The sequence below is a fragment of the Phoca vitulina genome, unplaced genomic scaffold (genome assembly GCF_004348235.1).
Source record: "Phoca vitulina isolate PV1807 unplaced genomic scaffold, GSC_HSeal_1.0 scaffold4, whole genome shotgun sequence".
Lineage (NCBI taxonomy): Eukaryota > Metazoa > Chordata > Mammalia > Carnivora > Phocidae > Phoca > Phoca vitulina.
In genome coordinates this window covers 4,692,385-4,709,320 of record NW_022589707.1, presented here as the reverse complement: position 1 = coordinate 4,709,320, position 16,936 = coordinate 4,692,385, and the positions used below count along the sequence as shown (strand labels likewise).

The 16,936-nt window shown below is 37.9% G+C and overlaps 1 protein-coding gene across 1 annotated transcript; it reads left to right on the top strand.

Moving 5' to 3' along the window:
• The first annotated feature begins 13,621 nt into the window (after positions 1 to 13,621).
• On the top strand, positions 13,622 to 15,761 carry LOC116630564 (olfactory receptor-like protein OLF3). Its single transcript, XM_032401260.1, has 2 exons — positions 13,622 to 13,659; positions 14,593 to 15,761. Exons 1-2 carry the CDS (start codon positions 13,622 to 13,624, stop codon positions 15,662 to 15,664), a joined length of 1,110 nt encoding a protein of 369 aa, XP_032257151.1. The 3' UTR covers positions 15,665 to 15,761.
• The last annotated feature ends 1,175 nt before the right edge of the window (positions 15,762 to 16,936 follow it).

Genomic DNA, 16,936 nt, shown 5'->3' with positions numbered 1-16,936 from the left:
AAAAGCTCTCTGGTTGGGAGATGTGGTGTGGGCAGGGTTTGTGCTGGTCTTCTGGAGGAAGGGCCCCCCAAGCTGGGACTGAGGCAAGTATAACTGAGAAGGGCAGTTCCACCAGACTGCAGCAGAGTGGGGCTTAGTGTAAGCAAGTTAGGAAGCACTGCTTCCTGCATATGGTTCTGTGTTTATGCTGAGGGGTGGTAGAGGGAAATGGCACCAGCCAGCTCCTTTGTTCTCAGAGAGGTCTCTCTGTGAATGCTGCCCCTCTGGGGCATGCTTCTAGAAGGGCAGATAATCTCCACACTGTGTGCCCCAGGTACTGTTTAGATCACTGCTTCCATGCTGTCTGCCTCCAGGTTGTTTGCCTGCCTTCTCTCCACAAACAGTGCAATGCCCTCAGGGCTTTATCCCAGCCAAGCCTGCAGACCTCTAAAACTCCAGGCTTTAAGCCCCACTGTTTGAAAGAACTCATGAAATTCAGCTCCTCTTGTTTTCAAAGCCAATAGCTATGGGGAAGTGTTCTTGTGCATTCCCCTGTGTCCTTCTCTGTGTGTGTGTGTGTCTCTCTCTCTCTGTCTCTCTCTCTCTCTCCCTCCCTCTCTCTTTTCTGAGTCCATGGCTCCCTCCCCTCTGCAGCAGCTGTAATCTGTTTCTCTTCTAAGCCCTGTCTCCACACTTCCTACCTTCTTCCATGTGGCCTCTTCTCTCCCTTTAGCTGTAGTTTGTTTTGCCAGTCTTCGGTGGATTTCTCAGGTATTTAGAATGATTTGATAGTGATCTAGTTATATTCACGGGATGGGGCAAGCCTAGGATCCTCCTACTCTGCTGCCATCTTTCTCAAGAGACTTCTATTTATTTTTTTTTATATAGCTGGATACATTTTGCTAATATTTTAAAAAATATTTTTGTATCCGTGATCATGAGTGATTTTGATCTATAGTTTTTTTAATTTGTGATGTTTTTGTCTTGTTTTGTTATCAGTGTAATGCTTAGATAATTAATTGGGGAAAGTTACTTCTGTTTCAATTTTCTAGAATATTTCTTCCTTAAAAGTTTGGTACAGTTCACCAATGAAGCCATTGGCCTATTGTTTTATTTGTGGGGAGGTTTAAATTGTTTTTGTTCTTTTGATGTGTTTAAGATCAGTAGTGATGTCACCAATTTCATTTTTTATATTGATAATTTGTATCTTCTTTCTTGATCAGTCTGGATAGAAGTTTATCAATTTTATTGATATTTTCCAAAAAAATCAGCTTTGTTTCCTTTTTTTTTAGCTTTTGTTTTCTTTGATTTTCTCTATTATTTTTGTTTTCTATTGGTTTTTAATTATCTTTATTATTATTTTTCTTAGGTTTATGTCCTTAACTTTGCTTGAAATGCTTTTGTCTACTGACTATAAATACTTTTATCATTTGCATGACGAATACATCTTTATTTATCTTTCATTTTTTGGAAATTTTTTTCTTCTTTTTTTGTTTATTTTCACTGGCATAGAATTCTTGGTTGGCATTTGTTTTCTTCCAGTTCTTCTGTTAATCTTATCTTTTTTTCTCTGTATGTAATGCATAATTTTTTCTACAATTGCTTTAATAATTTTATTTTTATTGTTGCTTTATTAGATGTAGTACTTTAGTATTTTTTTAAATAACTGGGGTTTGTTAAGCCACTTGAATATGTAGATTCATTCTTTTCATCATATTTGGAAGTTTGAGGTTAATATTTTAAAAATATTCGTTATGTCTTTCCCCATACCTCATCTTCCCCTTTTCCTTTTGGGACTCTGATTTCATGTTTGTTATTTCTCATACCTTATTGAAACATTATTCAATTTTTTCAGTCTTGTTTTTTTTCTCTCTTCCACTTTGGGTGGGTTGTATTACTATGTCTACAAGTCCTCCAAATTCTTCTGCAGTGTCTAGGCTGCTATTCATTGCATCCAGTCTATTTTTCATTTTAGATATATATTTTATCTCCTTATAGTTTGAATTAAGTGTTTTTATATCCTTGGTTTCTTTTCTCATTGTGCTTGGGTTTTCCTCTGTCTTCTTGAACATGGGAAGTATATTTGTAATGGCTATTGTAATGTGCTTGTATCCTAATTCTATCATCTGTGTCATTTCTGTTTGTGTTTCCATTGACTGATTTTTCTCCTCATTATGATTTGTTTGGGTTCCCTTTCTTTGTGCTATGATCTGGAAACTCTCCTGCCTCTTTGCATGTCTGGAATTATTTTTATGAATTACAAACATAGTGAGTTTTATGTTTTGGGGGCTTTAAGTTGTTTTGCTTTCCTTTAAGTATTTCTGCACTTTGTCCTGGGAAGCAGTTCAGTTGCTGAGAATTTGTTTGATCTTTTGAGGCTTTCTTTTAAGTGTTGTTAGGTTGGCTCCAGAGCAGGCTTAAGTGAAGTTTGTACCATTACCGAGATTATATTTTTCTGAAGACTCTACTCAATGTCTTGTGTGTTAGACGTCTTTCCATTTGGCTAGTGAGTCCTTTCCTGGGCTTTGTGTCACCTCTAGAGATCGTTCTGTTTACTTTTTTCTGGTGGTTCTTTCCTTGGCCCTTGTAGGTTTCTCACATTCACACAAAGATCAATAATCAGCAAAATATTTAAGGATACCAATTTTCAGATCACACAAGTTCTCTCTCTTTGCAGCTTCTCCTCTTTAGTACTCTGTCCCAAAATATGAACTGTCTTTTCAATTTAGGATGACCACAAGCTATGCTTTGGTTCCCTCTCCTCATCCTGTGGCCTGCAAACTCTCTAGGCAGTGAGCAGAGGTACCTGTAGCTCACCTTACTTGTTCTCTCCTCTTGGGCATCCCTGTCTTGCACTACCTGTTGTCCAATGTATGAAAACCATTGCTTCATATGTTTTGTTCAGTTTTCTAGTTGTTCAAGGTAAGAGAAAAAATACCATCCCTGTTATTCCCTTATCACTGGAAACTACATTCACAATGACTTTTGATATTGATTTATTTAATCTAAAAACTGCCTAATTATTAATTGTAATAATTTATTTATAGATTCTTTTGGATGCTTTTCATAGAAAATTATATAATCTGCAAATAAAATAATAGAATTGTTACTTCTTTTCAATCCTCATAGTATTATATTTTTCCCACTGTCTTCTTGCATTGGTTAGGGCCACCAGTATAATGTTAAATAGAGATGAGTATAAGTAGCATTATTATTTTGTTTCTGAACTTACAAGGAATACTTTCAAAATAATCACAATAAGTATGTTTACTCTATATGCATTTTATCAGATTAGTAAGTTCTCTTTTTTAAAATCATGAGTTGATGTTACATTTAAAATTATTTTCTATATCCACTAATATGATCATATGATGTTTTTCTTCTCTTAATTTATTAATGAAGTTAATAACATCAATTGTTTTCTTATATGAAACCAACCTTTCCTTCTTGAATAAAACTGACTTTGTTATGATGCAGTTTTATAGATTTATAGATGTAGTTTGCCATTATTTTGTTTGAGAATTTTCTATCTGTTTTCTTGAGTCTGCTCAAAGTGTAATTTTCCTTTACTTTCCCAGTCAACATTTGGTATGATGGCCATCCTAACCTTGTACAATGAGTTAAAGCATGATCCCTTATTTTTCTTTTCTCTGGAAAGTCTTGTGCAAATTTGAAAGTATATGTTCTTTTAATATTTGATAGAATTTCCAATAAAGCCATAAAATACATTGCTGAAGTCAAATCCTTTTCAATAGTCGAGAATTCCTCTTGATAAAGAAGGTAAGGTCAATTTGATATATATTTTTTTCTTAGCACATGCATTTCTTTCTGGTTTTGAAATTTAGAATATTTTTCTATCTTCAGTGTAAGTGATCTTATTTGTAAGATTGCTTAAAATTCTTAGAAATGGCCCTCATATAATAGCTATGGTTCTTTTAGTGTCCTAATAATTTTCTGTCCTATACCAAAAATAGCTCAGAGGAGCTATATATTCTCTTACTCTCTTCATATATATTTTGGGATTTTTTTTTTTAAAGATTTTATTTATTTGAGAGAGAGAGAGACAGAGATAGAGAGAAGAGAGCATGAATGGGGAGGAGAGGGAGAAGCAGGGTCCTGCTGAGCAGGGAGCCCGACGCAGGGCTTGATCGCACGACCCTGGAATCATGACCTGAGCCGAAGGCAGACGCTTAACCAGCTGAGCCACCCAGGTGCCCCTATTTTGGGATAATTTTTAATGATGTTTAATTTCTTTTATACCCTTAAGATTTATCTTCATAAAGGAGGAAATATTTTTCTTTTACCTATTATCTATTAAATGATGTTTTCCAAGGGATGGGACTGCCCTCTTCTTTCTTGCTTTCCTTAAACCCAAATGATATTAAAAATACTTTATAGCAAACACAACTTATCACCAAGACTAATAAAAAAAGAGAGAGATATGAAGGAATAAATAATGTCAGGAAAGAAAAAGAGACATTACAGATTCTCTATACATTAAAAATATGTAAGAAGATATTAAGAAACTTAGGTTGTAAATTTTATTTTATTTGTTTTTTAAAAAGTAGTTATTTGAGAGAGTGTGTGTGTGCACACATGTGCATAAGCAGAGGGAGGGACAGAGGGAGAGGAAGAGAGAATCTCAAGCAGAATCTGTGCTGAGTATGGAGCCCAACCTGGGGCTCCATCTCACCAGCATATCATGACCTGAGCCAAAATCAAGAGTTGGACACTTAACTGACTGGGCCATCCAGGTGCCCCTATTTTATTGTATTTTTTTTATTTCAAGTTTTTATTTAAATTCTAGTTAGTTAACATATATGGGTTGGCTAGTAAATTTTAGAAATAAATATTTAGATGAAATACACAAATTCCTAGGAAAAATAAACTTACCCAAATGGACACATGAATAAAAAGAATAGTCCTATATACTAAAAACTTTAAAACTATATTTAAGAATTTTCCACCAAACCACTTGGGCCAAGTGGTTTCACCAGTGAATTCTACCAAATATATAATGAAGAAATGGCACCATTCATAAAGTAATTTCATGTATACATATTTAATATATAAAAGCCAATTATACTTTTACATAATTTAAAAGATACTAATTAAAGTAGCTTTCAAAACTTCATACTGGGCATAAATCTAATCAGAGATATGCAACACTGTTACATAGAAAAAAAATAACAGATAGTAAATAAATGGAAGAATATATCTTTTTTATGGATTGAAATACTCAAGAACATAGAAAAGTCATTTCTCATTTATTTAAAAAAAAATTTTTTTTAAAGATTTTATTTTTAATAGTAACCTTACAGGCAATACAATGGCACTAAATTCATACCTTTCAGTAGTTACCCTGAATGTAAATGGGCTAAATGCCCCAATCAAAAGACACAGGCTATCAGATTGGATAAAAAAACAAGACCCGTCAATATGCTGTCTGCAAGAGACTCATTTTAGACCCAAAGACAACCCCAGATTGAAAGTGAGGGGGTGGAAAACCATTTACCATACTAATGGACACCAAAAGAAAGCTGGGGTGGCAATCCTTATATCAGACAAATTAGATTTTAAACCAAAGACTATAATAAGAGGTGAGGAAGGACACTACATCATACTTAAAGGGTCTATCCAACAAGAAGATCTAACAATTGTAAATATCTATGCCCCTAACATGGGAGCAGCCAATTATATAAGCCAATTAATAACAAAAGCAAAGAAACACATTGACAACAATACAGTAATAGTGGGAGACTTTAACACTCCCCTCACTGAAATGGACAGATCATCTAAGCAAAAGATCAACAAGGAAAGAAAGACTTTAAATGACACACTGGACCAAATGGACTTCACAGATATATTCAGAACATTCCATCCCAAAGCAACGGAATACACATTCTTCTCTAGTGCCCATGGAACATTCTCCAGAATAGATCACATCCTAGGTCACAAATCAGGTCTCAACCAGTACCAAAAGACTGGGATGATTCCCTGCCTATTTTCAGACCACAATGCTTTGAAACTACAACTCAATCACAAGAGGAAAGTCGGAAAGAACTCAAATACATGGAGGCTAAAGAGCATCCTACTAAAGAATGAATGGGTCAACCAGGAAATTAAAGAAGAATTTAAAAAATTCATGGAAACCAATGAAAATGAAAACACAACTGTTCAAAATCTTTGGGGTGCAGCAAAGGCAGTCCTAAGAGGAAAGTATATAGCAATACAAGCCTTTCTCAAGAAACAAGAAAGGTCTCAAATACACAACCTAACCCTACACTTAAAGGAGCTGGAGAAAGAACAGCAAATAAAGCCCAAACCCAGCAGGAGAAGAGAAATAATAAAGATCAGAGCAGAAATCAATGAAATAGAAACCAAAAGAACAGTAGAACAGGTCAACGAAACTAGGAGCTGGTTCTTTGAAAGAATTAACAAGATTGATAAACCCCTGGCCAGACTTATCAAAAAGAAAAGAGAAATGACCCAAATCAACAAAATCATGAATGAAAGAGGAGAGATCACAACCAACACCAAAGAAATACAAACAATTATAAGTACATATTATGAGCAACTCTATGCCAGCAAATTAGACAATCTGGAAGAAATGGATGCATTCCTAGAGATGTATCAACTACCAAAACTGAACCAGGAAGAAATAGAAAACCTGAACAGACCTATAACCACTAAGGAAATTGAAGCAGTCATCAAAAATGTCCCAACAAACAAAAGCCCAGGGCCAGATGGCTTCCCAGGGGAATTCTACCAAACATTTCAAGAAGAATTAATACCTATTCTTCTGAAACTATTCCAAAAAATAGAAATGGAAGGAAAACTTCCAAACTCGTTTTATGAGGCCACTTATACCTTGATCCCAAAACCAGACAAAGACCCCATCAAAAAGGAAAATTACAGATCAATATCCTTGATGAACATGGATGCAAAAATTCTCACCAAAATACTAGCCAATAGGATCCAACAGTACATTAAAAGGATTATCCACCACGACCAAGTGGGATTTATCCCTGGGCTGCAAGGTTGATTCAACATCCTCAAATCAATCAGTGTGATACAATACATTAATAAAAGAAAGAACAAGAACCATATGATCCTCTCAATAGATGCAGAAAAAGCATTACAAAGTACAGCATCCTTTCTTGATCAAAACTCTTCAGAGTATAGGGATAGAGGGTATATACCTCAATATCATAAAAGCCATCTATGAAAAACCCACAGCGAATATCATTCTCAATGGGGAAAAACTGAGAGCTTTCCCCCTAAGGTCAGGAACACGGCAGGGATGTCCACTATCACCACTGCTATTCAACATAGTATTAGAAGTCCTAGCCACAGCAATCAGACGACAAAAAGAAATAAAAGGCATCTGAATTGGCAAAGAAGTCAAACTCTCACTCTTTGCAGATGATATGATACTTTATGTGGAGAATCCAAAAGACTCCACCCCAAAACTGCTAGAACTCATACAGGAATTCAGTCAAGTGGCAGGATATAAAATCAATGCACAGAAATCAGTGGCATTCCTATACACCAACAACAAGACAAAGAAAGAGAAATTAAGGAGTCGATCCCATTTACAATCGCACCCAAAACCATAAGATACCTAGGAATAAGTCTAACCAAAGAGGCAAAGAATCTGTACTCAGAAAACTATAAAATACTCATGAGAGAAATTGAGGAAGACACAAAGAAATGGAAAAACATTCCATGCTCATGGATTGGAAGAACAAATATTGTGAAGATGTCAATGCTACCTAGAGCAATCTACACATTCCATGCAATCCCTATCAAAATACCATCCACTTTTTTCAAAGAAATGGAACAAATAATCCTAAAATTTGTATGGACCCAGAAAAGATCCCGAATAGCCAGAGGAATGTTGAAAAAGAAAAGCAAAGCTGGTGGCATCACAATTCTGGACTTCAAGCTCTATTACAAAGCTGTAATCATTAAGACAGTATGGTACTGGCACAAAAACAGACACATATTTCAATGGAACAGAATAGAGAGCCCAGAAATGGACCCTCAACTCTATGGTCAACTAATCTTTGACAAAGCAGGAAAGAATGTCCAATGGAAAAAAGACAGTCTCTTCAACAAATGGTGTTGGGAAAATTGGACAGCCACATGCAGAAGAATGAAATTGGACCATTTCCTTACACCACACACAAAAATAGACTCAAAATGGTTGAAAGACCTCAATGTGAGACAGGAGTCCATCCAAATCCTAAAGGAGAACACAGGCAGCAACCTCTTTGACCTCAGCTGCAGCAACTTCTTCCTAGAAATATCGCCAAAGGCAAGGGAAGCAAGGGCAAAAATGAACTATTGGGACTTCATCAAGATAAAAAGCTTTTGTACAGCAAAGGAAACAGTCAACAAAACCAAATGACAACTGACAGAATGGGAGAAGATATTTGCAAATGACATATCAGATAAAGGGCTAGTATCCAAAATCTATAAAGAACTTATCAAACTCAACACCAAAAGAACAAATAATCCAATCAAGAAATGGGCAGAAGACATGAACAGACATTTCTGCAAAGAAGACATCTAAATGGCCAGCAGACACATGAAAAACTGCTCAACATCACTCAGCATCAGGGAAATCCAAATCAAAACCACAATGAGATACCACCTCACACCAGTCAGAATGGCTAAAATTAACAAGTCAGGAAACGACAGATGTTGGTGAGGATGCAGAGAAAGGGGAACCCTTCTACACTGTTGGTGGGAATGCAAGCTGTGCAGCCACTCTGGAAAACAGTATGGAGGTTCCTCAAAAAGTGGAAAATAGAGCTACCCTATGACCCAGCAATTGCACTACTGGGTATTTACCCTAAAGATACAAATGTAGTGATCCGAAGGGGCATGTGCACCCCAATGTTTATAGCAGCAATGTCCACAATAGCCAAACTATGGAAAGAGCCTAGATGTCCATCAACAGATGAATGGATAAAGAAGATGTGGTATATATATATAATGGAATATTATGCAGCCATCAAAAAATGAAATGTTGCCATTTGCAACAACATGGATGGATCTAGAGGGTATTATGCTAATGAAATAAGTCAATCAGAGAAAGACACATATCATATGATCTCACTGATGAGGAATTCTTAATCTCAGGAAACAAAATGAGGGTTGTTGGAGTGGTGGGGGGTGGGAGGGATGGGGTAGCTGGGTGATAGACATTGGGGAGGGTATGTGCTATGGTGAGTGCTGTGAATTGTGTAAGACTGTTGAATCATAGACCTGTACCTGTGAAACAAATAATACATTATATGTTAATAAAAAAAAAGAAGAAGAAGAAGATAGCAAGAAGGGAAAAATGAAGGGGGAGAAATCAGAGGGAGAGACGAACCATGAGAGACTATGGACTCTGAGAAACAAACTGAGGGTTCTAGAGGGGAGGGGGTGGGGGGATGGGTTAGCCTGGTGATGGGTATTAAAGAGGGCACGTACTGAATGGAGCACTGGGAGTTATACGCAAACAATGAATCATGGAACACTATATCAAAAACTAATGTAATGTATGGTGATTAATATAACATAATAAAATAAAAAAATAAAAATAAAAGATTTTATTTTTAAGTAATTTTGACACCCAACATGGGGCTTGAACCCACAACCCTAAGATCAAGAGCCACATGCTCTACTGACTGAGCCAGCCAGGTGCCCCTCCCCAATTTTTAGATTTTTTAGATTAAATCCCAATTAAAATTTATTTTTTTTAGATTAAATCCCAATTTATTTTTATTTTTTTAGATTTATTTTTAGATTAAATCCCAATTAAAATTTCAGCAAATTTTTTTCCTGAAATTTTTCAAGATAGTTTTAGAATCAGATTGAAAATTCAAATGGCCAAGAATAGCCACGCCCTGCCCCCCAAAAGAAAGAAAAAGTAGAATCAAGTTGGAGGATTTACACTATGATAAAAACAGGCTTTATTATAAAGCTACAGTAATTAAGGCAATGTAATATTTTTATAACAACAGACAAATAGACCAATGGGTCAGAAAAAAGAGTCTAGAAATCAACCTACACACATAAATCAAAAATTGATTTATGGCAACACAGGAGAACAGTGAGGAAAGAATGGTCTCTCGATAAAATTGGATATCCACATAGAAAAACAATAAATTTGGGCTTCTATCTTATAAAATACCCAGACATAAATTCCAGATATATTGTTGTTTTCAATGTGAAAAGTAAAGTATTAAAGCTCTGAAAGATTACATTGAAGAATAACTTTGTGATTTGGGAGAGACAAAGATTTCTCAAGACACAAAAAAGCAGCAACTATATGAAAAACAATACATAGAACTACATTAAAATTAAGGGCATCCCTTCATCAGAGGCACCATTATGAGAATGAAAGAGCCACAATGTGGGAGAAAATATTTGTGATCCATATAAACAACAGGCTCATATTAAAAATACACAAAGAACTAAAATCAATAAGAAAAAGAGAGATAACCCAAGAGAAAAACAGGCAAGCAACTGAACACACACCTCAGAAAATGGAATCTTCAATGACCAATAAGTATTTAAAAATATGCACAACCTCATCAGTCATCAGAGAAATGTGGGATATAATCCCCATGAGATACTACTATATGCCCATCGGAATGGCTACAGTGACAAAGACTGATAATCCGAGGATAAAGTCTAGAGCAAAAGAAGTCCTCACACAAATGTAGTTTGTGGGGATATAATCGGTACAACTGTTTTGACAAACTGGCAATATTAGCTGAAGACAGACCTGCACATGATGTGATGCAGCTATTCCACTCTAGGTAACAGAAATGGATATATATGACAAAAGGTTGAGTGTGACTTTGCGTGTGTGTGTGTGAGTGTGTATGTGTGTGTGTGTGAGAGAGAGAGGAAGAGGCAAGGCAAGGTGAGGAGAGGAGAGGATGTTCACAGTAGTATTGTTTTCAATGGCCACAAACTAGAAACAACTTAAATGTCTATCAATAAAATTAATATGTAATTTGAGATACTCAAAGTGGCTCATGAATTTGTCATATTTATAGAATATGAGGGCAGACATCTAGGTACAAAAATAGTTAAATAATTTGATTGTGCCCAATTAAAAGCCTTCCGATAGTGAGACAAAATGGAGAAAAGTCTCACCAAATAGCTGTATCAGTTGTGAAGAGAATATCTGACCATAGCTCACTTCAGAATCATGTTACAGGGGATGTTGTTTGAAGGGCCACCAGGTGATCCCTGAGTAATTGGGCACTTTGGGTCAAATGGTCTCAGTCTTGAGTACATGGACAGAAAGTCATGGGCAAGTTGTAGTTTCTCAAAGAGAAACTTCAGTAAAGGCAGGGGAATGTCTCCAAGGGAAACTGGGGCTTTGGTTTCTCTTCTCATGTTTCTGGGTCAGGAAAAACTAAATTCTGATTAGTAAATTCTTTTAAAAAATAGGTAAGAGTTTCAGGTGAGGAAATCACTATTCAGAGAAGTAACAGAAGCCTAATAAGCACAGCATAATTGGCCTGTAGAGATTGTCTCTCTGAGGGAAAAGAAAGTTACTTCTTCCAAATCCCCCATCTTGCCCATCTCTGCTCTTCCTGGGGCAGTGATGACGTCCCGTCCCAGAGGTAAGACAGTCATGCTCAGAGGTGTTCCCCTGGGTTCTTAGGACCAGCATCAGGAAGCCAGGGTATCCTTCACACACAACTTCTTCCTTGGCTCATGTGGCAATTGGATTGAATCTGGCTACTGGAGAAATAAATGTCCCATTTTGGCAATTGGTTTAAAGAAAACATATATATTTTAATTTTATTAAGTTTTTAAAAAAATTATTAAGTTTTTAATTTAAATTTCAGTATAGTTAACGTTCACTATTATGTTAAAAGAAAACATATTTGGGGTAGCCAAACTGGGGAGAAAGTTCTTTCCGGTACCTCTGAGAAATGCAGCACCTAGCACAGGGCTTTGGCTGCAACCGTAGGAAGCACTGGGCTTAGCTACTACAGGTCATGTCCCATCCACCACTCTGTACTCCTCAGCACCTGCCTGCTCCTGGAAATCTGCACCAGCGGACAGGTTTGTGTTGACCAACATTCTTAAATGATGATGGTCGGAAGCTGGCTTCAAACTTTCTGTTGACCTAAGCAATATAGGTATGCATAAGGAAGTGGGGATGGGCTGGAGAGAGCAACCTAGCCAATTAACTTTTGGGAAGTATCACACTTTCCAGGTGCTCCTTTTTTGAGAAGAATACTTGTAATGTGTAATTTCAGGGAGCTTGAACCACAATTCCAGGAAGAAAAGATGATGCATGCTTGCCGTTAAATAGGTTACAACACCTCCACCTTACTTTTGAATCCGCTTTAAACTTTTATTTACATATCAAATTTTCAAAACTGTTTTGAACTTTTATTTATTTTTAACCTCTTTTTTAACCTTCCTTTTCTTATTGATATTATGTACTTATTCCATCCTTGTCTCTATTTCCCTCCCTCCAGTGAATTAGGATAAACCTGAATGTATGATCCCTTTAGACAGATGGAGAAACTAGGTAATGAGAATTGAACTGGGAAATGCATGTTTATTGGCAAAGCAGTTCATTCATCCCCAGAGAGAGGCACTTTATTTTTTTTATTTTTTTATTTTTATTTTTTTAAATATTTTATTTATTTATTTGACAGAGAGAGAGAGAGATAGCGAGAGCAGGAACACAAGCAGGGGGAGTGGGAGAGGGAGAAGCAGGCCTCGTGCAGAGCAGAGAGCCCGATGCGGGGCTCGATCCCAGGATGCTGGGATCATGCCCTGAGCCGAAGGCAGACGCTTAATGACTGAGCCACCCAGGCGCCCCAAGAGAGAGGCACTTTAAAAACCATGAAGATGATACAGAAACATGATATTCTAACCATGTTTCTTTTTTCTTTTTTTTTTTTTAAGATTTTATTTATTTGAGAGAGAGAGAGCTTGAGCAGGAGGGAGAGGGAGAAGCAGACTCCCTGCTGAGCAGGGAGCTTGCCACAGGGGCATCTCAGGCACCCTATTGATCTGTGGTTAGCTGCCCTTACTCTCATGAATGCCCTCAATACAAATTGGGATTTTGTAACATATTCAATGGCACTATCTAATCACAGGCAACAAGCAGATAATATCTCCTTGGGACAGCTGTGAATGAGTTTCACTTTCTCCATCCAAAGGGCAGAGTAATTAGAGGATGTGGGAAGTTGAGAGTGGACTTTATTTAGTCCATGAGTTTTTTAGAAATCACTTGTGATTTTTTAAATTTTTTTATTATGTTATGTTAATCACCATACATTACATCATTAGTTTTTGATGTAGTGTTCCATGATTCATTGTTTGCGTATAACACCCAGTGCTCCATTCAATACGTGCCCTCCTTAATACCCGTCACCAGGCTAACCCATCCCCCACCCCCTCCCCTCTAGAACCCTCAGTTTGTTTCTCAGAGTCCATAGTCTCTCATGGTTCGTCTCCCCCTCTAATTCCCCCCCCTTCACTTGTGATTTGAATTAAGGTGCAAATAAGATTACTAAGAATTCTAAAGAGAATTTCTGAATACTAGAGCCTTTGAACTTTCTGAAATACTAACACATCAGCAGGATTAGAAAGTTTAGAGATGTTATTGAGCAGACTAAGGTATCACCTTCTGCTCGGGTAAGTTATGGTAGAGGGAGCATTAACACAAGGATGGACTATGACAGTTTCCTAAGAGGGGAAAATAGTCAACTATTTCAGATGGAGATAAAAGTAAGAGGAGATCAAAGGAAAAGATAATCAACAGTCTTTTCACTGAGTTAATTCCAGTTAATGATGTTCCATCACACTATTGTCTCCAAACCATAACTCTCACTACGCAGGATACATACAGAGTCAGCAAATGTGCAGCCAGTTTTCCATTTTGTCTTAGTTAATAGGCAAGTATGTGTGGCAAGTATTTGAGCTCCTATCATTTATTAGGGAAGCCAGTTAATGCATCTTTGACTTTGATTTGTTTCTTCACAGACATACCCTGCCTATCAGTGCTATGCTGCTCTTCCAAAGGAGGATGAAAATAACATTACAGATTCTTTCCTCTTACCCTCTCACACTGATAAAAGACAAGCAGGTGAAGATTTTCAAAACAGAGGCTGATCGCCCCAGGTCTTCATTCTTTACTTCCCTGACCCTGAAATGTAATTTTGACAATTTGTTCCTACTGAAAAATCTATTTTATATTTGCTATCTTCTAACTTGCAACCTAAAATTTCTGATTTTAAAAGGATGGAAATTTAGTATTTCGTTTTCATATAGACTCCAGAAGTAAAATAGTAAATTAAAAAAAAAAAACAGTTAGTACCTGTTAGGCTCCATTCAATATGGATTTTGAGGCGGGAGGAGGGAAATACTTGCATCCAACAAAGAAGTAAACAAACTCCATGCCTTGGAACGGGCCCTAAATAAGAGAAGCATGTTTTACAGTTAACCGTTTCATCTCAAATGTCTAAGCATTTTCATAAAACCTTTCCTATTTAAGGAAGGAGAAGAGTTTTCTCCTTCCTTGAATCTGAGCCATATCAATGGGTTCTATTGTGGTCCCAAACCCTGAAGGAGACATATAATCTGGGAAAGCACACAGTGCAATGTCACATGGCTGTTTGGTCGAAATGACCTCGTCAGGCCCCCTGCCACCTTAAGTATCTGGTGTTCATTGATTTATAACTTGGATTTGGTCCTCAGAGTCTCATGGGCAGAGAAAACCCAGACATGGATGAATGAGTTCATTCTGCTGGGGCTGTCCAGCTGCTGGAACACTCAGCTATCCCTATTTGTCCTTTTCCTGGTCATGTATCTGGTGACCGTGCTGGGGAACTTCCTCATCCTCCTCCTCATCAGACTGGACAGCAGGCTACACACACCAGTGTACTTTTTCCTCAGTGTCTTGTCATTTGTGGACATCTGTTTTACCAACAGCACTGTCCCACAGATGGTTGTTCACTTCCTGTCAGCCTGGAAGCCCATCCCATTCCACAGCTGTGTGTTCCAGCGCTTCATCTCCCTGGCGATGGGCAGCTCCGAGTTCTTCCTGCTGGGAGCCATGGCTTATGACCGCTCTGTGGCGGTGTGCCATCCACTGCACTACACAGTCATCATGCATGGAAGGCTGTGCCTGGGGCCGGCTGCCGGCTGCTTGGCGGCTGGTTTCATGAATTCAATGATGCAGACGATCATCATCTTTCGGCTACCTTTGTGCCATAATGTTATTAATCACTTTGCTTGTGAGATGTTGGCTGTGCTGAGGCTGACCTGTGTGGACATCTCCTTCAGCAAGGTCATGGTGGCCATCTCAGGATTTCTGGTGATCATGCTTCCCTGTTTCCTGGTTCTGTTTTCTTATGGTTGTATAGTTACCGCCATTCTGCATATTCGCTCTGCCGAAGGACGCTGCAAAGCATTTGAGACCTGTGCCTCCCACCTCACTGTGGTTTCCATGTGCTTTGGAACAGCCATCTTCACGTACTTGGGACCCACTGCTGGTTCCTCAGCAGAGCAAGAGAAGATGGTTGCCCTGGTCTATGCTGTGGTGACCCCAATGCTGAATCCCTTAATCTACAGCTTGAGGAACAAGGAGGTAATGAGTGCTCTGAGGAGACTGTTGGGAAAACTTAGTGAAAAAAGGTAAAGATTCAAAAGATTTCTCCTTCCTTCCAATAGCCCAAATAACAATATTTCAAACAAAGAGGAAATGATTGACATGCCCTTTTCCCTGGATTAACCAATAAGGTGGATCATGGTGAACACATTTTTGAAGACCAACTTTTCACATTAGTCCAGATTTTCACTATGTATTACTGCCCCACTGTACATAAGGTAAAAAAAAAAAAAAAAAAAAAGCCTTCAATTATTAAGCTTGGGCCTGCTGGGTTAGCTGTCCTTCTAGAGCTCACATTCCCCCTTCTCCTTTCTTATTCCTCCTGCATTTGCCCCTAGGAAATGCAGTGTGAACAGTGAAAGTTTCAGATTGAGGACAGCCATGCTTTACATGTTGACCCACCCCTCACCAGCATTGTGGCTTTGACAGATGTGTTTAATATCTCTGACCTCCAGTTTTCTCAAATATAAGAAGTAATAATATTCAGTATGTGTGATTATTTTGAATATTATAGATAATCTATGTAAAATACTTGGTAGACTGGTGGTATAGATATTCAACTATATTTAAAAATAGTTTTTAGGACACCATTATAGGGCTAAGCATTATGCAAACTTTTCTCTATATACAATTATTAAAAATGAACCTTTTTTTTTTTTTTTTTTTTTTAGATTGAGAGAGTGTGTGTGTGTGAGTGGGGAGGGGCAGAGGGAGAAGGAGAGAGAATCTTAAGCAGGCTCCATGCTCAGCATGGAGCCCGACTCAGGGCTTGATCTCAGGACACTGAGATCATGGCCTGAGTGGAACTCAAGAGTCGGATACTTAACTGACTGAGTCACCCAGGCTCCTGGAAAGTGAACTTTTTTTCTCTATTCCATGGCTTTGTTAGATCCCTGTACTATGTCTGCTCTAGGGTATCATCTTACCCAGAACCACGACATCTATCTACAGATCTCTCTCTCTCTGCCAGTCTCTGATCTCTTGATATCTCAATCTCCATCTGTTATATATTTTTTGCTCCAAGACAGACGAGACCTTTCTCATAAGTTCCAAGCACGTATATCCAATTGCTTGCTTAATACCTTCACTTACATCACCTGAATTGCATTCTTTTTTTTTTTTTTTTTAAGATTTTATTTATTTGACAGAGAGAGACACAGCGAGAGAGGGAACACAAGCAGGGGGAGTGGGAGAGGGAGAAGCAGGCTTCCTGCTGAGCAGGGAGCCCGATGTGGGGCTCGATCCCAGGACTCTCGGATCATGACCTGAGCTGAAGGCAGACGCTCAACGACTGAGCCACCC

Coding starts and splice junctions, on each gene's coding strand:
- LOC116630564 (XM_032401260.1), top strand. CDS start 13,622: ATGTTATTGAGCAGACTAAGGTATCACCTTCTGCTCGG. Junction 13,660..14,592: donor AGGTATCACCTTCTGCTCGG/GTAAGTTATGGT, acceptor CAAACCCTGAAG/GAGACATATAATCTGGGAAA.